Source organism: Macaca nemestrina, chromosome 11, assembly GCF_043159975.1.
Source record: "Macaca nemestrina isolate mMacNem1 chromosome 11, mMacNem.hap1, whole genome shotgun sequence".
Taxonomy (NCBI): domain Eukaryota; kingdom Metazoa; phylum Chordata; class Mammalia; order Primates; family Cercopithecidae; genus Macaca; species Macaca nemestrina.
The window spans coordinates 103,776,642-103,799,765 of NC_092135.1; the positions used below are offsets into that span (position 1 = coordinate 103,776,642).

Genomic DNA, 23,124 nt, shown 5'->3' on the forward strand with positions numbered 1-23,124 from the left:
TACTATTTAATTGTATTTCCTGGCCAGACAACTTCCACCATCTCCTTAGGAGACAGGGTGGTCAGGAAGCAGGAAAGACTGAGATTATGGGGACTCTCTGCTGTCCCCACCTTCCCTGTCCATTGTAGGGTCTCTGCAGCCTCATACCCTATGTTCAAGTGGAATGCCTGAAAGTGGGGTTTGACCTGGGAAAGTCCAGGTAACACTTCAGATTAAGCTCCTCTTGTCAATTTCCTGCTACACAAGACTTTCTGAATCCAAGTCTCTTTCCTATGAATAGAGGGCGGGAGGCCAGATTGCCCAGTTGGAGGTGTGGCTTTAGCTGGTGTCCGTTGAAGTCTGAAAAGCCAACAAAGCATAGCGAGAATTCTGTGTGGTTCAAGAGGGTGCCTTGTGCTTGTTGAGGAGAGGCTGTTGGCTTGATCACTCACGACATTATTACTGACATTATTATTTACTGCCTGCCCAACCACAGAACTATTCTGATTCCCCTAAGGAACCAGTGAGCAGTAATACTTTTCTGTATTGCAACAATCCTCCTAATGACAGAAACAGATCCACCTCCAGGTACGTGGTGGACTAATGGGAGCAGCTGGCTGTGGCCCCGACACTTACCAACTTTGACCAGAGGTTCCGCCCAGCAACTCCACCTCGCCCATGGATCAAGGGGAAAAACAACTCACAGACTGTTCTCCTCCTCTTACCAAGGTTAAAAAGCAGCTGGAATTACTTTGGGCAGTTTGTTTTTGAAAATGAGCGTTGCAGTTGTAACCGTCTCAATGCAAGCCTCACTGTGGATGCCCTTCTTAACGATGTGCTTTATCTTCTGACTGAGAAAATCACTTGAGATTTTATCATGCACAATCCCACTTGTTCTGCCTCTCCACCCTGGCACCTTCTCCGAACCCAGAGATCCCAGAGGGCCAGCATCTCACCCCATGTAACTCCGTGTAATTCTCCCATCTAATTACACCGGCTGAGAGTCTGTCTTAAGAAATTCAGTGGGAGCTCCAGGTGTGGAGGGGATAAAGAAGAGATGGAACTATACCAAGTAAAAACATAAGATTTTTCTAAAAAGGGATTTGTGTATTTTCCTGGAGTCATGAGTCCTATAGAAAAAGAAATTTATATTATTTTTGTTTTGTCCTTTTTAGTGGCAAGGGGATTTAAGCCTTTGGATTAAGAGAAACTCAAAAGATAATTTAATTCCATTCTTATACTTCTGCCTGGATAAATCATTCCAGAAAAAAAAAAAAAAAAGATATCAGCTGCCCTTGTCTTTCCTTCCAGAAAAGAGCTTCTGTAATCGTCCTTCATTATGGGACCTCGTGCCTCACAACTCATCTCAGTTGATTGCAGAGTAGATGGTTGTATTTAATTTACATAATCAAAATTTTTTTCCTAGAAGGAGAATCCCTGAAAAATGTTAGCTGGGTCAAAATAAAATTTTCTAAAAAGAAGGAAAAGGAAAAGGAGAAAGAAGTGTGAGTTGGGCTTAGGTATGGGAGGGCAGCAGAAATTCATGACTTTTTTTATGCCTTTTTTTGAGCTTTGTAGGCGAGCATCTTGCAGTCTCTAATATTTTTCTACTTTTTCCCACTGGGACTCAACTGTATGTTTGTGGGTCATGTGAAGGAACTCTCAGAATTAGACAACAATAGCAAACATTTATTGAACTCTTGCCAGACATCAGGTCCTACCCTAAGAGCTTTCTATGTTTAACCTCCACAGCTGGTACTGGTACTGCTATTATCCCATTTAACAGATGGAGATACTGAGGCCCTGAGCGATCACACAGGTAGTAATCGTGGGGCTGGATTTGAAGCCAGTCAGCCCAAAGCTGCCTTTGTATACCTGTGTCAATCTGCTTGAAGCTGTCATCTGCTGTCCCAGTGCTTAGGTATTTGGGGCCTCTCTGATTTCTTTAGATATCCTTGACAAGCCTTTTCTTTTCCTTTTCCATTTTTATTCCTTTTCTTTGCCTCTTCCTGCCATGCAGTCACCTCCGGATGCCAGCAGGGCAGTCAAGGAGAGAGATCTCTTTCTGTGTCTTTAAATACAAGCCAGAGGCTTCTCAGTCCATCGTTCCTTTTTGCCTCCCTGTCATCAACCTCCTACTCCCCCAATCCCCCTGCAGCCTCGCTCACCATCCCCTTCAAATTCCCTGCCATCCTCACCACCACCTTCACTCTCCATCTGGAGTCCAAAGATGTGAGGGCCAGTAATAGAGTGTCAGCGGAAGTAATTGATTCCTCACACCGAGAGAATTCGCCTGCCTTTAGTGTCAATGGAGCTGAACCAGAGTCTTGGAGGGTGAGCGAGACATGTAAACAGTCCATGGCCGAGCTCTCAGGACGAAGCCAGATACACTGGAGAGTGAGTGAGGGAGCAAATGGTGGAACAAATAATTGTTTTATTGGAAAGGAAAGGAGTAAATAATATTTCAGCCCAGAAATTGGCAGTTTGAAAGAGATGGTTGAGAGCTTGGAGCAGAAGGATTCGTGATGCAGGTTTTAATGGAAGAGATGTTCTTTGTCTCAAAGTAGGAGGTTTCATCCCCACCCGATCCCCCCTCCCGTTATCGTCATTATTATCATTAAAATAATTACTGTAACAATTACAGTTGATGAGACCTCAGGTTTATAGAGCACCTTTCATCTAAAAGTTCAAAGCGATTTATCTATGTGTCATCTTTTGAGAGTGGTAGGAGGGTAAGAAAGTATTATTTTGGGGGGTCATCTGCTGGGAAACTGAGGTCCAAGCAGATACAGGATTTAGTTTAAGCTTCAGAGCAGGCTGCTGGGTTAAATGTTGGGGTACTGAGTTATCGTCTGGGGGCCTTTTCTGCTGTACTCTTCCCTGCCTGGGCCTTTATCCACATGTGGCTCTTGAAGCTCATCCCTGGCACGGATGCCTCCTCCCACGCTGCCAGGGCCCCCACTGGTCACTACAATATTGTGGCCAACCAGCCAGAAGCTCTGTGTGCAAAACAAACAGCCCACTTATGGCTGTGCGATGAATAAAGATCCTTCAAGGTCTGACTCACACTGCTCCCATCCTGCTCAGAGACTTCCTGTAATCTGGTTCCCTTTCTTGTAGAAGCTCATGTCCTTTCTAAACATCTTTCTTCATGGTTTTATGAGGCTCTAGCCGGGAGCACCCCACATTCCTAAATGCTTGCTTCCTCCACCCCCAACAAACCCCAACCTGTTCTCTCCGAATGGAAAGGGCATTTCTGGGATGGGGAGAGAAGGTGAGTGTTTTAACATGCCTCACGTGGCCCAGGCTGCCTGTGCAGCATGACGCTTCAGAATGCAGCTGTCGAGAGCATAGTCACAAGCGGAAGCAGTTCCAGCTGACTGGCCCCTGAGTGCTAGATTCAGGATCTCTGCCCTGGCGTGGCAGCAGCCCCTTCCTGCCTGGACATTAGTGCAGGCCCATCATTTCCACACCATGGTGCTTTTTGCACAGTAGTGACAAGTTTGCCCCTGGAGCCAGGAGAAGCTCCAAGCTCTGTAACCTGAAGCTCCAAGTAAATGAACTCTAAAAGGAGTCCCATCACACCTGTCACCTACTCCCAGACTGTCCCCTACTTGGATTTCTGCATGGCACATTTTTCAGATGAGTTTTGCATCTTCCAAGTTTTGTTAGGGAGGCTGGATGCCAGCAAAGGGGAATAGAAAAATGATATGGAGCCTGTATCCCTGGAAAAACAAAAAGGACTTTTTTGTTGCTGTGAGGGATTCCCTGGTGCCTGGCACACTTCCGTTCACAGCAGGCTCCCGTTTTTCGGACAAATGGGGAAGTTATGATTTGCCCTCACAAGTGGATCCCCCGGGAGCTAGAATCAGTGTGAACACCTATGCCGGAGGGAACGGTTCACTCTGCCGAGTAAAGAGGCGCTGCCAGCACACCAGGCGCCCCGGACGCTGTGCTCTGATTGCCCTTCGGTGGTCACCGTGCAGGCAGCCCCACCAGGCACAAAAGCTTGATCCCCATTCCCTTTTGTCAAATGATGCAAACTGAGGCATGCAAGCGTGATTGACCCAGGCCAGCATAGGAAAATTCAGCAAGTCCTGGCCAGGCTGGGATTCACCTTGACTGCTGCCACTGCCACTGAGAAGAACAGAACTGGAAAGAAATTGTGGACTACTCTTCTTTGCACTCTGGTATCATTCCAGAATGCTAGCAAGGGGCCCTGTAAGTTGACTGCAGAGGGTGAGGATTTTATAGACACAGAGCAGACCAATGAAAGACCCGACACTCATGCTGAAAGCAGCCTGCCCCAAAGCCTTAAACTTCACATTGGCACCGGTTGCCTAGAAAACCATTCCTTACACAAGCAAACATGTTTCATCCAAGTGGCCTCCAGTGTGTGTGCTGGTCCAGAAGCAGAGCAGACCCGTGACCACACGGCCTCAGGAATGTGCCTTGCTGGCCAGCCAGGTCAGCGAGGGAAATGGTATTCACCCAAAGGACCAGGGCAGAAGTGGGGGAGGCTTTGTTGTGTGCCCTCAATTCTCTGAAAGTTCACCTTCCGAGAGACTTATCAGAGGCGCTGTCTGGAGCGGCCTCCTTCCTCACGCCGGGAGGCGTTCTTGGCAGCCCGCTCCATGAGGAACAATGAGATTGGCGGGGCCCTCACCATCATCGCAGGGCCTCTGTGGAAAAATAGCCAGCAATTATAAATAGATGTTATTCGTCGTTTCCATTTTCTTGCCTTCAAGGTTTTTTGGAATAATTCCTTCAGTTTGTTTTGGGTTATTCTCTCCATGTACTTCCTTTGGTGGGTGGTCAGACTTCCTCCCTTCTGAAGAGCTGTGGTGACCCTGGTTGTGAGGATTGTGGATAAGAAGCTCAAAATATCAGACATTTCTGGTGGGAAGAAATGAAGGAAGAAAATGCAACTGCAAACAGCCACTATTAAAAAGGCACTGGGTACCGATGCAGATACACAAACAGATAGATTTTGGGAACTGTTTGAGCCCTTGGCGTTAAATAGCAAATAAGAATAGCAGCAGCAATAACAACAAATGGCTATTCATTGAGCACGTACTGTGTGCCATGCACCGTGCTGACCCATTGATGTGCATTAACTCAGCAGCCTCTTGGGAGCTTGAGTACCTTGCTATCTAACACAGCAGATGGAGGACGGGTGGTTTCAAACACAGCCTGGGCTCAGAAACACAAGTTTGACATAAAATCTTGAAAACTCAAGTGTCTGAAACACTGTTGATGGATTTGTGCAGGGGGATGATTTTTTAGAAACCCAGCCCCAAGAAGGGGGGTATCGAGACTGCCTCTAACTGTGCTTTTCGTTTCATCTTCTCCCGTCTGGCTCCCGAGGTGTCATGTGTATGTAACTCTTCTCTTCTCCACATCCACCATCCTGTTTTGTTTTATGCTGATAATAATAAAAATAGCCAGGGGCTCTCAGACACTTCCTAAGGCATCTGGCACTGTGCTGGGCCTGCATGTACCTTCGCAATCCTGCCACCATCCCCAAAGGGGGAGACTGTTATTATGTCCATTTTGTAGATGATGAAACCGAAACTCAGAGAGGTTAAATACCTTGTCTATAATCACACCATGAGCAAGTGCCAGAAAGTAGCTGTGTCTGTCCACAAAGCCCACGTGCTACACTTCCCAGGTTACACAACACCCTCTTAGGTATGTTTCAGTTAACAGTAATTTAACGTTTCTTTTGTCACAGACTTTTTCCCTAGAAAAATGTGCCTACTCACAAACACAAAATTTCAGCAAACAGCATCAGAGCTTCCCCAGCCCACTTATACTTACGTGTAGGCCCTAGTAGAAATCCACGCATTTAAGAATATGTGCTCTAGATGATAACTTAAGAGCTTATAAATATACGGGATGCTGCTTTCTCACTCCATGGGCCATATGTTCACATATGGATATATATGTGCTTATAAAAATACCACACTTACAAAAATTAATATGTTATCCCATCTGAACTCTTGCAAGCTAGATTTCTGCTGGGTGAGTCTCGAAATCATGGATTCCAAATCCGCTCACTTTTCCTGTTGGCGATGTGTCTTTTAATTTTGGTAAATCCTTCAGCCTTATTTAAACAGAACAACTCAAAAGAGCAAGATTCTGTTAAGTCTCTTACATACCTTACGCCCATTTTGTGGAAACCTAACTGAGGCCATAAGGATTCTTTACACCCGATACCTGCTAATGCTATTGTGCTATGGCAATCTGGTATTTTCATTGCCCTCAGATCTTCATCCCACAAGGAGACAAAGAGAGGAAGGGGAGGTCTCTGTGCCCTGGAGTTTGACTACTTGGGTTCAAAGCCTCCCTCTGACCTTTCTTCCTCATGTAACCTTGGGCGGGTCACTTAACCTCTCTGAGCCTCAATGTCTGCAACTGCAAATGGATGGTAATTGTAACAGGGCCTGGTTTGGATGAAATGAGGATTAAATGAAATAATATCTGAATCAACGGCCTGGCCCATAGTAAATGCTCAATAAAATGTGATATAACAGCTTTTTAGTAAATGGGTGGTACAGATGCAAGGCAGAAATTCAAGGAAATGAAATTTACTTAAAAAAATCTGACCTGACAGTGAGCTGACTTCTCCATAAAGGCTAGGTGACTGTACTGAGCCCAAGGAGCAGGTGGCGTGGCTTCAGGTCTGAACAGACCAGAGACCTTAGCACTGTGCAGACCTGCCTTGCAGCCTTTTTAGGCATCATGCAGCTTCTTTGTTGGGAAGTTGTGTGTGACAGTGCTGTTTTTTCCTCCTAATTTCCTCACAGGTTTTAATGTAAGGATTAATAAGACAGTGTTTGTAGATGTCTTTGAGCCTCCTGGAAGAAAGGCACTCCAGGAGGTGATAAATTCTCTGGCCTGGATAATCTACTCATGAAATATGGAACTTTGAAAGTGTGAGAAAAATCTCAAATCACTTTGACAGCATTTTAATTATAGTTGATTTGTTTGCCGCTAATAGTGAAAATGCTGTCAGCATGATTTGCGATGTTTCTTCCACTCAAAATGTTATATTTCATGTTTTTGAGTCACAAGGCAACATTTTGGTTTTCAGATACAACCAGAATAGCTCAGTAAATGTGTTGGGGCACAAAGACAGAGAGTATAAAATGGATCAAACTCCACAGAAAGCATCATCGTAGCACGCGTTCTTCTTAACATGGAACACCAGCCTCAAGTCCCTTATTCATTTACATTTATTTACTCAACAAAAAGTGAATGAGACCTCCTACATGCCAGGCACCAAGCAAGTGTCGTAAATTCAGCAATGAAGAGGCAAGGTCCTTGCCTTCATGGTGCTTATTGTCTAGGGCAGGAGACAGATCATAAACAAATAAGCATATTGACAAGATCTTTTCAGATTATGATCATAGCAATGAAAGAAGTAAGAGGATGGTGAGCTAGAGAATAAGGGCATGCCATCTGAAACAGGGTGGTGACAGCAGGTTTCTCTGAGGAGATAACATTTGTACTTAAGCCTGAAGGATGTGCAACAACCAGCCCTGGAAGATACCAGTGAGGAGTACTGCAGGCAGCGGAAAGAGCACTTGCAAAGGCCCTGGGGTTGGAAAGAGCTCACCATATAAAAAATGTCGTCAACCTCTTATGATCTTATGATGAGCAGTGTGAAAGGAGGTCTTGCTTGGTTGGCAAAGGTTATGATGTCAGGACTTGGGCAGAGATGTTCTGATACGTAGACCCAAAAGAAGGGGCAGAGTCTTCTTCCTCGGAAGACCTAAGTACTCTATCTTCGATACAGTAATCCCCTTCCAAGTGGTTCTGTGTGGCATCCCTAAAGCTGGATTCTGACAAGGGCCAGACATTTCGGTGTCCTGAAGGAAGGACCTCAGCTTGGTGAATCTTCCAGCACAGGCTCTGTTGACTAACCCAGACTTTGGTGCCCTGCTGGGAAGTGTCAAGCATGGAGACAGTTATGGAAACTAGAAAGTCCTTTTTCATGTTTGCCTAGCGATGAGAGAAAGAGATGAGATTGTTGCTTTTTCATATCTCTCCCGTGGACTCTTAAAATTAACTTCACTGTCAAAATTTCCCATGGCCCAAATGTAGGTTTGGGGAGAGAAATGTAAGACTTTGAAGTTGAGAAAGAAAGTAGAGAAAGCATTCTCTAGACAAATGTTCACCATGCAGACGTCAGAATCTGTGAGGAGACAAGTAAAAAGGCACTCGGGGAACCATTTTAGAGAGAAAATAAAGAACTGGGAATAGAGATGGCTACTTCAGCTCAGGAAAAAAAATAAATAAAACAATACAAGGTAGTGTTAAAGCTTTGAAAGGAATTTTTCATTTAGGAGAGATTATGAATAATGAAATGCAAACACTCTAGTTAATATGTCCGTTAGCTGGCTTATGTTGCCTTCTGCAAAATGAGTGATACGTTCTAAGAGGAACGGCTTTTCAAGTTATCCTACTTGACTATCGTTGAGGTGAGCTCTGAGTCTATACCCCAGATTCCTTTACTAAACACTGGATATTAGACACTAGATGCAAAGCCATATTTATTCCAAAGCCAGAAACTTCCTAAGCCTCTGCCTAACTCTTCACAAATGAACCTGACAACACTGAAATTTCTAAGGAGATTTACTCCAACCGTAGCAAATCCCTCATAATAAAAAATTTCCCCAAATGAGTCAGTCACACAGGAGGTAAATGAGACATTCTGCATGAAGTCAGCATGTCATTTGGAGTGTGCCTTTATATAAAAGTCCCAGCCAGAAGACTATGTGGTTACATGGGGCTTGTCCACAGGGCAGAACCAGAACACTGGAAGTTGCGGGGATTTCAGCTGCCGAATTGTAACTCTGTGTCGCTTCCCCTCAAGCAAACCTTACAGAAAAATCTAGTTTTTCTAAGAAGTTCAAGTAAGCCTTGTTGATTATTTGCTTCACAAAAGGATTCACCAGAGGGGTCCTTTAACTAACAAGCTCGGAGAAAAACTTTATAGTATGACTGAATTATATGAAGCTTTTCCAAAAATGCATCCCTTCTCTATATGTGTGTGTAGATGCATATGGATGTATTTGTTGCAGGCAGCATTACAAGAAGGGATTTGGGGTGGTCTATATCCGTTGAGTAAATTGAGGCAAGCTTGTAACAGTGGCATTTGTTGGGCAGCCCTGCTTCATTGCTGATTCTGTTAATCCCCTAAATGACTCCATGGGTGATCAGGCAACCAGATAAAACCCTCTCACTTCTGATGAACAAGCCAGTGGGATGTCAGGGCCTCTTTCTGTCCTTCCTAGAGAAATTGGCAACACAAAGACTGGAACTATCTGGCGATCCTTTAAAAAAAAGTTTAGAAAATTATTTATTGAATGTGGGTCATGTCCTAGGCACTGTTCTAAGTGTCCCAACCTACTGTGTCTCATTTATTCCTCACTCCAGTTCTGTGACATGGATGATGATGGTGATGATGATGAACTTACTTCTACATCTGCTAAATCATGAGAGCTGCATTCTTTTACAAAGAAGAAAGTAAAAATTACCCATCATCCCACCACCCATGTCTCTCGCCATTGTTAGTATTTTAGTAGTCTTTCAGACTTCCTCTGTATGTTTATGTAAGGAAATGTATGTCTACCTTTTAAAACACACTTTTAAAAAATCTCCTTTTAAAAAAGTTAACAGTATAGCATGAACATTTTTCCATTAAAAAAAAAATTCTAGACCTGCAGATTATTGATTGTAGCAGCAGAGTATTCCATTTTATAAATATCCCAAAAGGATTCACCCTCCCTCTACGGTTGGGCTTTGAAACTATTTATGAGCAAAATATCCTCCCACTTTTTATATTTTTTCAAAATACATACACAAAGATGCATATGCAACTTTGCACAATTGTCTGATTATTTTCTTAGGAAAAATTTCTAGCAGTAGGATTGCTGGATTAAAGGCTATGTACATATTAACTTTTGTCACATTTCACCAAAATGCCTTCCAGAATGTTTGAACAGATTTCCATTCCCGCTGATACTGAACCTCTGCTTATTTGTTCCATCTCTTAAAACAAGGTCGCTTCTGCTCTGTGGCTCAGCCTCCTCGCCTCTGAAATGGGTGTGAGAATACAACAAATCACAGTTCACGTTTACTTAGCACACACTGAGTGCCAGACTATGGACTAACACTTCATATTGATTAGATCTTGCCATTTAAGTCTCACATCAACCCCAGGAGAAGATTGTAATATCCCTACTTTACTCTTTTTCTCCCCATTTGTGAGGCTCAGAAAGGTTCAGTAACTTGCCTGAGGTCACCCAGCTAAAAAGTGGCCAAGCTGGGGTGCAAGCCCAGCGCTGTCTGCTTCTGGGATTCGGACTCTTGCACTCTGGGCCCTGCATTTCTTAGTCCAGATGAGTTGTCTGATTCATGAGCATGGGTGGCAGAGCCCCTCGACCTTTGTGCACATTGCCAGGGCATCGCCATTGCTCACAGGAATGTGTCTGTCCAGCAGTGCTTGCCTTAGTGTGAAAGTAGCAAGGAGGGGTTTACTGGAAGGTTTGGGAGTTCCCCTGAGAACAAATGAAGCATCTTTTTACTTTTGTTTTGGAAATGAGGAAGCATGTTTTCAAAGTCAGCACCATCTCCCACACTGAAACCACAGACCTAAACAGATTCCCCCAAACTCACAGCTTTCTCAATCTGTGACCATCTCTCCATTTCTTCCTGGGGGGTGAAACTGCCGTTTTGACTTCTCCAGACTCTAAGGAGCTCAGCAGTTCTTTTTTGACTGTGGGAGTCCAGCCCTGTGGGGTCTAAGAATGAATTAATCCTGGTCCACTCCTGCTTAGACTTCCTTTACAGGTCTATTATTTGAAAGTGGCTGAGTAACATAGCTCCTGGGGGCTAAAGTGAGGCCTCAGGCCTCCCCAGCTCACACCAGCCACTCCTGCAGGCAGCCGGCAACCCCAGATCCTTGTATGTGACAGGAACCATGGGCAGGCACATCCCAGAGAAGGGTGCATTCCCAGCCCTCTCTTTACCCGCAAGGAAGAGATTTCTTAAGTGTTGCTTTAACAGGTTGATGCAAAATAAATAAACAGAAAGGGAAGGAGAGGGAGATGGATGGTTTTCAGTAAAGAATGGTGCAGCGGCCAGCAGTTGGAAGGGAGCTGGTGGGCAGGAAGTTTCCCACCTAAGCAGTTGTGACAGGAGTATTAACTGGGAGCCCAGAAGGCAAGCACAAACGCAGCACAGTGAGGACTGCCAGAGCACATACCGGGGCTGGAAAATGTGTGTCTGTCAAGATAAAATGGTGCATTATGTTTGCACCTTCCCATGAACTGAGCCAAGAGTGTCTTTGAGGTGCCTTCTTCCCAGCCCTGGCCAGTTTGACTCTGCTTCAAATGAGCACAGGCCTCTGCTTCAGGAGGGCAGCCTGCCCTGCCTCTCACTGAGGCTAATAGTTGTGTGCACGTAGCCGGTGGGCCCCTGGAGACTCACCCCTGCTTTTGGAGAAAGGTTTTTATTGCCTTATCTAATATGAGGCTGATTCCTTTTAAGAACACACGTTGACTAGACACTGCTGATGTGAACCTTGCAGAGTCATCATAGGGAGGGCAGTGGCTCAGGGTGGGGAGTCTTTGTCACTAACAATTAAAGAAGGGATGGCCCAGGGGAAAATTGAAACGGGGCTGGAGGGAGATGGGAAAATAAGCAAATGTCTCTGAAACATCCCCCGTGTGTCTGGCACAGTGCCTAGCCCCTTACGTCTATATTTTTTTCATTCCATCTTCTCCCCAGCCTTTTGGAGTGGATATATTTATCCTCATCTTACAGATGAAGAAATTGATGCTCAAAGGGGTTCAGCAGCTTGCAATGTCACAGAGCTAAGAAGGAGAGACTAAGATTCTGAGAGAGCATAATGGAAATAAAAATGGTGCTATTGAAGGAAGAAAAAAATGTGTTTTGTGATATTTGATAGAATGATGCTCCTGCTCTTACGTGGGCAAGAGATAAGGCCTTCCAGCCATGTGTTGATTCACTCTGTGGCTTTCACAAAGCACAACAACTTGCAGTATCTCTGTTTGCCAGTCTGTACAAGCAGACATAAGTGCCCTTCGCTTATCCATCTGAAACACCTGAACGTCTCTAAATGAATAGAGAGACATGAGTGGGAGCGACACAGCGGTCCTTCTCATGTCCTTCGAGTGATATTTTCTTGTCTGTGCCATCCCCACCCAGGTATGACTTTATCGAGATTCGGGATGGGGACAGTGAATCCGCAGACCTCCTGGGCAAACACTGTGGGAACATCGCCCCGCCCACCATCATCTCCTCGGGCTCCATGCTCTACATCAAGTTCACCTCCGACTACGCCCGGCAGGGGGCAGGCTTCTCTCTGCGCTACGAGATCTTCAAGACAGGTCAGTGTGGTCACACGTAGGGGCGGGGAGATTGGCGTTTTAGAGAAGAAGGAGGGACAGCACCCAGTGGGCTGAGGCACTGGGTAAGAGTGACAGTGTCATCCAGCTTGAGCACGGTGAGCGGTTCAAGGTGAACCCAGAGACATGCCGAGAAGAAGAGCCAGCTCAGGTTATCCACTAGCTTAAGGGGGCAGACTGCAGAATGCGGGGGCAAAGCAGCCATTGTTTGTGGTATTAGACAAATAGAAAAACACTTCTTGAAAGAATCTGATTTTTGTATGCTTTTTAAAATCAAAATAGTCTTCATGGGAAAAAGCAAAACTCTGATGACTTTCTCACGATTACTTCATGGTCTAATGTCTTTATTTGGAACTACATGGGACTGAGGACATAATCTTTTCATTGTTTGGAGTCTCTATAAAGATCTTGCCATGACCTCCCAAATGGGGTCACACCATAGCTTTTAAATTAAAATAAGGCTTAAAGCAGGCCACCCCATTTCTCCAAGCCGAAGCCATCCCTTGGTAGGCCATGTTACCACCTCTGTCCATTGAACCCCTACTCTCTAAATGCCAATGAACTTGACTCCCTGAAAAGCAATCAAAAAATAGCAGAAAAAGAGTCAGAGGGCACTGCACTTGCTTTAAGTTGACTGCTTGATTTCCATCAGGTCCCCCGTAGATTACTTTAGGGCCTCAGACTATGGGCCAGTGCTCATTTCCAAAACTAAATGCAGCAGACTTCTATTCACAAGACCCCGCTTCATCAGCTACACTCACACTCTGCCGGTGGTGTGTCCTCTTCTGTGATGTGTGGAGCTTGTTATCGCGAGGCTAAGGGAAGCATGTCCTCCAGTCCTCCCCACCCACCGCCCACTCCCCTCCTCAGAGGCTCGCCTTCCATCTATGTGTGTGTCTCCCCTCTGCCCCCAGCAGCCCAAGCTTTACAACTCGTGGATGGAGTCTGGTTCAAGGGGAGACTGTCAGCCTTGTCATCAAGAGGCCCAAGACTGGCGCCTGTTGAGTTCAGTGTGAGGGGAACTATTCATATATATTTTCTTTTTCACTAAACAGTTCTTGAAAGGAAGTGGTAGCTGCTGAAAGCACTTTTTATATCCACTCTGTCTAAATATTTGTCGGATTTGTCTGCCCGAGAACAAGAACGTGGAATCAAATGAAGGGGTGGGGCCGAGGGGACCGTATCGTGCAAGAGTGGCAGCCCAGGCTGCTGCAGGGCACAGGTCCCAAGAAGGTCTGTTCGCCTTGGGTTTTCATGCTCCTGAGTGTGGTGAAGTCACAGGGGCTGACGATCTGTGTGTCCAGTGGCTCAAGCTGTTTGAAGCCCCTGAGGAGCTTGATCCATATTCCCCTGAGTCTTGCGCAAAATTCAGATCAATGCCACCAGCACCAGTGGAACATCCTCTGCTGCCGAGCAGCGGGGAGAATAAAATAGAAAGAAACAAAAGAGGGTGCTTGCTCTCTTCGGGTTGGAGAGGCAGGTGTGCAAACCCTTTGCACGTGACAGACTCGCAGGCAATGTTATTGGATGAGTATGTATGTAAATTGAAACGAAAACTATGATATGAGACAGAATGAATAAGTGCAAAGTAAAGGTACAATTGACATGTGGTGGTTATGAAAATGGGGGAGCAGTCGAGTGGCTTGGCAATCAAGGGGCTCCAGAGAATCTATTCAGTAGCAAGGTCCCTAGTGCTAATGCTGCCACTTGGCTGCACCGTGCTGGCCATGAAAGGAAAACAGCTCCAAGCAAGATCTTCCAGGAAGATGGCCAAGGGAAGTCAGAACAAGGGTGAGCAGGGCCGTGAAAGCTCAGCCTTGGTCTCACACCACCCAACTTAGTATTTCACAAGGCATCATGCTACATTCTCCAGAAAGTCATGGGAAAAGTCAATGTTCACTCTATCCATCATGCAAATGTGAAAGGAGGATATTAAAAGATACGACATGTAGGAGGGTGTCATAATTCAACATTGCTGTCTCGAGGACATGCTGAAGCGGGATTTCAAATGAAGCAACAAGTCTGTGAACCACCTGGCAACAATGGTGCCAGCCAAGGGATGGCTTCGGCTTGGAGAAATGGGGTTTCCTGCTTTAAGGATTGGGGTTGCCTAGTGGAGAGATGATTGTGAGAGAAAGTCCTGCCAACAACAGCCACACTCCTGGCAATGTGAGAGAGCAGATGAGAGCCCAGTAGACTTCTCAGGGCCACTTGTACCTGCCATCATACCCACCTGCTACTGGAAGAGCAACTCTCCACATGAAAGTCAATCTTACATATGCCAGGCTCGGTGGCTCATGCCTGTAATCCCAGCACTTTGGGAGGTTGTGGCAGGCAGATCACCTGAGGTCAGGAGTTTAAGACCAGCCTGGCCAACATGGCGAAATCCCGTCTCTACTAAAGCTACAAAACTTAGCCGGGCATGGTGGCACGCACCTGCAATTCCAGCTACTTGGGAGGCTGAGGCAGGAGAATCGCTTGAACTCAGGAGGTGGAGGTGGCAGTGAGCTGAGATCGTGCCATTGCACTCCAGCCTGGATGACAAGAGCGAAATTCCATCTCAAAAAACAACAACAAAAAAGTCAACCTTATATGAAGTACAGAAATGTGCAAGGGAGCAAAATTCAAAACAGAGAAGTTTAGAAAAATGAGCATTCATGCAGGTGCCATGTCCTATACCCACATTTCCATTGTTGGAGTCAGGAGAGAAAATATACAAAGTTTACGTCATCCACAGAACATGAAAGAAATGGGTGGACATGCTGAAGAAATCCAAACAAACACAGCTATGTTTGCTAGTCGGATTCATAGAGAGGAAGAAGCGGGAAAAATTGTAAACACAGATATGCAAATAGCCATACAGAGGGCTCTAGAAGCCTTCAGTGGGACATTATCCTGGTGAGCCTCTGCTGCAGGACCCACAGTGTGAGTGCTGACCAGGGCATGTGGCTGGCGTGGAAGGTTCATGTCTGCCCTAAGTGAAATGGTTTATAAAAGATTCTGTATGTTACCAGACTGTCTACATTTAAAAGGGTAAGTCAGAACAACTCATAAATTTAAAAGATCTCAAATCAAGATATCGTGAGAACAGAAAAAAAAAAAAAAAGAGGAATTTTTAAACGTAAAATGTCACGTTGTAAACAAAATTAGTGGAAAATGTGTGTGTGTGTTTGGTTTTTTCCAGAAGCCCCTTTAACCATAAGTTCAAGATCAGGTTTTCTTTCCTGTTTGCTTGTGACACTTCAGAAAGAGACATTTCTGGGGTCATTCACAGAGGTAGAGAAAACCCGGAGTGCCTACTGCCTCCACTTCCTGAATTCAGGAACTGAATTCACCTTCTGCTGGAAAGGCAAACTCAGCTTCCAGTAAATCCACCGTGTTTTAAATGTCTTGATACCTGTAGATTCTTCTGCTTGCAGCGTTATTGTAAAATTCACAGTGGAAAAACGGAGTGGGCATTTTTCATAGCAGTCCTTTCCTATGAAATCATTCACTGCAACCCAAATCCCCCAGCTTCTGTGTACAATCTTAGCCTTGAGTGGGCTTGAGTATTTGTTGACTCGAGTTCTTCGTTTAACCTTTAAACCTTCGAAGACATCTCGGAAAAGGATCTTGGATAAGGCAGATGTCTGCAAGAGCCAGCTTCTGTCTCCTTTTCTGAGACCTCTTCTTGGCATCTGCTATTCAACTGCTTTTGTGATGCCGCAAACAGTGAGATGGTACGATTAGAGATGAATGCATGATGTTAATAGACAGGTTTGATTTTTCTGCATAAAAACAGACAAAACTGGACAAAGGTTTTCCCACTGCCTTCAAAATGAGTCAAAGTATATACTCATTTATAGCCATATATCAGAAATGCAGGAACTCAAGACCCTGGGAACTATGGATACTTTCGAATTTCACATTCTCCAAGTCTCTCTTAGACTCAGTAGATGTCCATCATGGAAGCACTTGTGCCCCACCTATGACAGGAACCAAAGAAAGATTCCACCAGAAAATTCCCCACTCCCGGAGGGGTGGAGATTCCCCTTGCCTTCTAAGGGAATAACAATAGAGCAAGCTCTAAGAGGGCATGTCAGGATGCTCTTTCTAGCTCTCAAGCAAGAAATGAATAGAGAGTTAATTTCCTCCAACCATGTGTGAGGCTCAGCTGAGTGGCCCGCATGAAGAATGCTGCACAGCAGCCATAAACTCTAACCTTTTCAAAATTCCTCTTGGCCCCCTGAAGACCCGCCAGCTGGCTTGGCTTTGCTGAATTGCCTCATCCCGGGCCATTGAGGAGGCCCTCAGGAGTCTGAAGCCCAATCATAAACAAAGCTGGGGGAGGCGGCCCCAGCTCATCCCGCCAGGACTAGCTGCCCATTGAAAACTCTGGGCCTGCCCTGCTGCTGCCATGCATATGAATGATGGGGTGCAGAGCCTCTGAGATTCGCTGCTTAGAGCCTCCACAGAACCCATGCAAAGGTTAGCCCTTGCCCTCGTGTGTTCCTAGTCCCTACCCTGCCAAGGCACAGCACAAGGTGGAAAGTAGGAAGTGATGGATGGATAGATAGGAGATACTGGAATTTTCTGTCTGGTGCTGAAGAAAGTTGCAACTCCTCCATCCCCACTTATTTGCATGGCACTTCTTCCAAATCAGACATTTGCCTCTTTCCAGAAAGCTGTCATCAATAAAGAGACTCAACAAGAGGCCTCCTATAGGAGCTGAGGATAAAGACATCGCCGCAGGCTAAGATCAGTGTATTGACATCACCTAGTTATATTTGAGTGTGAGCCCCAGAGGACACTTCCTGCCAGTAAACACCTAGTTTATCGAGTATTTCTGGTGGGTTTTTTTTTTTTTTTTTTTTTTTTTTAATGCTTAAGAGTGGCTATTATCCTCCTCAAAAATCCTGCTTCCTTTTCTTCTTTTAAAATCTGAACATAATGAGTGAAATCAATTCTAATTGTCCAGTATTTCCATTCGTTGCGTGAATGTGCACGAGCTCGTGCTCCATGGGTCCGTTGGTCTGGGTTGCAGTGCTCCTGGGACCCATCTGTGGTGCTGCCCTGGCAAATGGTGGCTGGGTTAAAGCACAACAAGGACCCTTTTAATATGACTCCACCTAGAGGCATTCAGAGATAGGGTGGCTGCAATCCTCTTATGAGCTCCTGTTCCTGTTCCTGCTGCCATCCAAGTTTGCACCAGGATGCGAATGTGTGCCGCATTTAATCAGGATGCCTCCATGCGTCCCAAGAAAGCAGACACAAGAGCTCAGGAGAGAAACAAGGCCATCCACACCACAAAGGAGCCAGAAGCCTTCCAAATGTCAATGCACTGCTGCATTTTTCCAAACTTGTTGCCGGAGCGGCCTTTAACATCCCCAACGGCCTGCTGTGATCCACCAGCTAAAAACATCGATTGTTAATTGTCTGACCACTACAGAGCAGCTCGTTTTAATATAGTCATGACATGAATGAGACCCAAGCTCCCCTTTGCCCCTCCCCTGAGGCACCTTGGATCTTGGAGGGAGAAGGGGGCACTTCGTTGGCTGTGGTACAATAGGGGCTAGTGTTGAGGTCAGCAATAAATAAGGGGTAACATTGTTTTCCCTGCTGGCAATCAGCAAGCCTTCCTTAAGGATTGAAATAACTTACATTTCTGGAGTGAGCAGCTGAGTAACTGAGAAAGAAGACTCTGTTCCTTTTCAAGAGAATCCCTCTCTCTCTCTCTTTCTTTATCTCTTTCTCTCTCTCTCTCTCTCACACACACACACATACACACACAATTCTCTCTACCCCTACCCAATTCCTCAATTGCTGCTCTCACTCTGATATGTAGAGCAAGCCAGCTGTGCCTCCCTAATTTATGAAGGCTTGAAACGTGCATGTGAAGAGTATGTTGCTTCAAGGGCCACTCCAGTGGCAACAAAACCCTCAAGAGTAGGGGGATTTGGGCCCAAACATTTAAATAACCCATGTAACAGAGGCCGCGAAGAAAGGCATCTTCTTCTTAGTGCTACAGTTGTCTTTTACATACAGGCTCTGAAGATTGCTCAAAAAACTTCACAAGCCCCAATGGGACCATCGAATCCCCTGGGTTTCCTGAGAAGTATCCACACAACTTGGACTGCACCTTTACCATCCTGGCCAAACCCAAGATGGAGATTGTCCTGCAGTTCCTGATCTTTGACCTGGAGCATGACCCTTTGCAGGTGGGAGAGGGGGACTGCAAGTACGACTGGCTGGACATCTGGGATGGCATTCCACATGGTGAGTGATGTCATGAGGCATTCTTCAGTAGCTTGGCCTTTGCCTGTTAATTGCTTTAGTGATGATAAAGAGGAAGACAAAGACTTCAAAGCTCCTACGAGTTCTTATATGACCCATGGTGACTTTCTCTTCTTCCCCTTCACTAAGGATAGCTTGAGAGAAATTACAGGAAGGCTGTCTACTTTCTTGGAAATATTTCTTTAGAAAAAGATAGGAGACTAAGTAGATACTTGGAAAGGATGAGAAAACTTATAGATAGTGTTCATTTCTACCCCAAATTGTCAGGATAGAAGGTGGCTTGATGGCTAACCCCTATGACCAAACAGAAGGACTCCGAGCCAGACTGGCCGGGCTTAACTCCTGGCTCTGCTACTCACCAGCTGTGCAACCTTGGACAGATTACTTACCCTATCTGTGTCAAGTTAGCTGCTATCGTCATCATTATTATTACTATAATTTTAAAATTATTATTAATATAGTCATAAATATTGAAAAGGTACATCACCCAAGGCTGAGAGCCACCAGTACTTCACAGGTGAAGACCAACATAGATCCTGGGTCTAATCAGGACTGGAAAGGAACAAATCTTTCACTTTTGTAGTCATTCTAAGTATCTTCTAATATAAAGGAGACATGATGACTAAGCAAGAAGAGCAATTTCATTTCCTGGGTAAAGCACAAGACTTAGTCAGAAAACTTGGGTTGGAGGCCCAGCTCTGCTATTTCCTAGCAGTGTGAATAAGGAAATCACATGCACTCTCCAAACTTCAGTTTCTTCCTCTGTAGAATAGACATCGTAATGATGCCTTTCCAGCTCATCTTCCAGGCCACTGAGAACAGAATGAAGCCAGTGAAAGCGGCCTGTACCTTTTTGATGAAAAAGTGAAAGTGCTATTTAATGTGCAAGAAAAATATTAGCCATTGTTCTTGAAACATATCTTTGGTTTTTATGGCAAGGTGTACAAAGTGATGCTCCACTGAATAAAATGCAGTGAGGGGAAGGGAAAACAGAGTGGAAACCAAGTTTGACATTTTGATTTCCACTGACTTCTCTTTGTCTTGAATGTCCAGTTGGCCCCCTGATTGGCAAGTACTGTGGGACCAAAACACCCTCTGAACTTCGTTCATCGACGGGGATCCTTTCCCTGACCTTTCACACGGACATGGCGGTGGCCAAGGATGGCTTCTCTGCGCGTTACTACCTGGTCCACCAAGAGCCGCTAGAGAGTGAGTTGGCCGATTAGGAACCTCTGTCCTGTCTTTCCACCAGGGCTGTAAGGGTGTACAGGTGAAGAGAGGCTGAGCTCTATGAGACAGAAGATGGGAACTCCATGGAATTTATGGTGGCATCTGAGTTTAGAGGCGCCCACATCCTCTTGCCAGGAAGAGGTTGATGAGAAAAGAACACATGTCAATCTGGGTGCTTATTTCTTTAAAAAAAAAAAAAAAATATATATATATATATATATATATGGAATAAGAATTAGTTATTTTCAGGGCAAGTCATGGCACCATCTCATACCTCAGTTTCCTCATCTATGAATGAAAGAGAGGTTAGTTAGGATGCTCTATACAGGGTCCCTCCTCTGCTAACATTTTTTTAGTCTGTAGCCATTTTTTTCCCCTCTCAAAATCTCAGGGGCCATTGTCACAAAACTGAACCATTTTAAACCTCTCTCTGTAATTTTTGACATTAACCATCTCTGGGCCTGGGTAATGTTTTCCTGACTAGATTGGTACAACTGCTTAGACTTGGACTCCACACATCCACCAGAGATAGTTTGTGGAGCTTTTACTATGTGCCAGGCACCAAGCAAGGAATTAAAAACTGTCACTCTGACTGCAGCTGCTGTGGGACTTGCGGTCCCTCAGCACTGAGCAACATCTTCAAATCAGCTGCTCTTGGACATGTGTTTCAAATGTGCTGCCATTTCTACTTAAAGACCCAAACGATAACTTTTTTTTTTTTTTTTTTGAGACAGTCTCTCTCTCTCTTGCCCAGGCTGGAGTGCAGTGGCTCGATCTCAGCTCACTGCAACCTCCACCTCCTGGTTTAAGCGATTCTCGTGTCTCAGCCTCCCAAGTAGCTGGAACTATAGGCATGCGCCACCATGCCCAACTAATTTTTGTATTTTTAGCAGAGGTGGGGTTTTGCCATGTTGACCAGCCTGGTCTTGAACTCCTGGCCTCAAGTGCTCTGCCTGCCTCCGCCTCCTCAAATGCTGGGATTATAGGTGTGAGCCACCATGCCCAGCCCCAAATAAGTTTCAAGACTAAAGAAGCACTTTTAAGAATGCTTCAAGCTGTGGAAATCCTGCCCTGATTGCACACAACTCACCATATATATAACTACAGACACAGCAGCCTGGCCTGCAGGAAGGCTGCTGGGTTTTGCATTTGTTTTTTCATCAAAGAGCCTCTGAAGATTGAGTGACAAAGAAACAGTGTGGCAAATTGCATCAGGTCCCGTGAATAGCCAGTGCAGTCACAGAGTAAAGAATAGGCTGATACCTGATAAGGATTGCTGGCTGGCCCATCTTAGACACATGCACACACCCGTATCGATCTGTGTTCATGGCATTCATGGAAGGACAGCAATGCAACTGACAGCACAAGGCCAGAATAAGTGACTGCTGGGTCTATTTGTCCAGACAGGTGGTGCAGGGGAATAGAGAGTGACATGCATGTGCTCATGGAGAGGTTTCCCAAAGACAAGTATTCATGCTTTGTAATGTCTGTCTTCTGTGCCAGAACTCACAGGACAGTTGAGTGAAAAAAGAAAGAAGCAGAAGTGCCTCCTGGGTGTTTATTAATAAAGCAGGCTTTCCACGATGTATCAGCTCACCCGAATCGCCACAAGTCTATCTCACATTTACCTGTATTGCAATAATGGTGCATCTGGCATCTGTAGCCTGCAGCACTAACAGTTTTTGTGCTTTAAATTATATTTTTAATTTGTATGATGATTCTGTTATTTATCCATAGTCTGATTTCTTTTAGGTCCCATTTAGTTTCTTTCAGACCCAGAGGGGTTGTTAAGCTCTATGACTTGGTGTAGTTGTTTTTAAAACATGAGCATATAATTAGGGTCTGTTAAATGAGGAAATGCCTGCAAGGACTTGTGCCTAGAAGGGAGGCAACATTTGGGGAACCCCGGGGTATGAGGTTGGAAGGCCTAACTCTGCATTTGACCATCTCCTTTCCCCAGACTTTCAGTGCAATGTCCCTCTGGGCATGGAGTCTGGCCGGATTGCTAATGAACAGATCAGTGCCTCATCTACCTACTCTGATGGGAGGTGGACCCCTCAACAAAGCCGGCTCCATGGTGATGACAATGGCTGGACCCCCAACTTGGATTCCAACAAGGAGTATCTCCAGGTACTTGTGCAGATAGCAGAGGATGTGCAGAGTGTGTATGTATTGCTGGAGTAGGAGGGTAGCTCCTCAAATACAGTGGACAGAGGACACAAAGAAAATAAACACAGCATACATGAGAACTCCACTGATTCATTCATCCAAACAGATGTGTATGCCACGCACTGGGTTACATGCTGGCATACACTGATCGGAGGGAGCCTGCCCCCGCCCTTGTGGAGATTACTGAGCCTGGGAGGAATTGTTTGGCCAGGATGCTGTTTGCCCTATCACTATAGATATTCGAGGAACATTCTATAAGCTGTTTGAATCTTCCTCATTCTTGGCACAGGGAGGCATCAGGGACATGGGGGGCATTCTCCTAAGGGCAGGTTTGTTGAGGTGCTAACTGCGCATGACAGTTTCTCATGATCTTTGCTATTTGGAGACAGCCCTGCCAGGAAGGTTTTGCACAGAGCTATCAGAAGAACACATGGGAAAATGTCACTACCAGGAACGGAACTCAAGGCGTCCAGATGCTCGGCAGCATCTCTTCAGACCATTGTTTGCTTTATTCTGAATAAAACTTGCAGCTCATGTTGAGTAATCTTCCCGCACTGCACACTGCTCCAGTTCTCATCCCCTGGGAAGAAGTAAACAGGGGAAAAGCAAGCTACTAGTTCCACACCAGAGCAGTGACTGCTTTTATGACACATGTAAGACAGCCTTGTGACCCACTGACAAGCCTGTCCTAGCTCTGATGCGACACAGTGACCTCTGCTCTAAGAAGGATGTTGCAAAGCAGACAACAGGAAAGGGAGAAAGACCACTTAGAAACTCCAGGGAGTCCACAGAGGTTCTAACAGCAAGCCCTGGGACCATTTGTCATTGTCTCTCCTCTCTGCCTCTCCAAAAACCATCTCCTCTCAGCCTGCAAAGCTTCCAGAAAGTTCTTTATAACTGGCATCCCCTATCTTTGACCTTCATCTTATACTTTCTCCTATTGCCATCCACCTGTTTCTCATACGTGTAGATGGCACTGTGTACTTATTTGAATGTTTAGTAATGCTGAGCACATTGTAGGTCACCAATAAGT

General features: G+C 45.4%; 1 protein-coding gene across 6 annotated transcripts in view; it reads left to right on the plus strand.

Annotated features, from left to right (window-relative positions):
• The window catches only part of LOC105468039 (neuropilin 2), a 115,865-nt gene that overhangs the window by 21,787 nt on the left and 70,954 nt on the right, over positions 1–23,124 (plus strand). For all 6 annotated transcript variants that reach the window (XM_011717967.2, XM_011717969.2, XM_011717970.2 and 3 more), the window contains exons 3-6: positions 12,220–12,401; positions 18,444–18,674; positions 19,746–19,901; positions 21,883–22,052. In XM_011717967.2, coding sequence (XP_011716269.2) covers positions 12,220–12,401; positions 18,444–18,674; positions 19,746–19,901; positions 21,883–22,052 — 739 coding nt within the window. The remainder of the gene's footprint in view (positions 1–12,219; positions 12,402–18,443; positions 18,675–19,745; positions 19,902–21,882; positions 22,053–23,124) is intronic.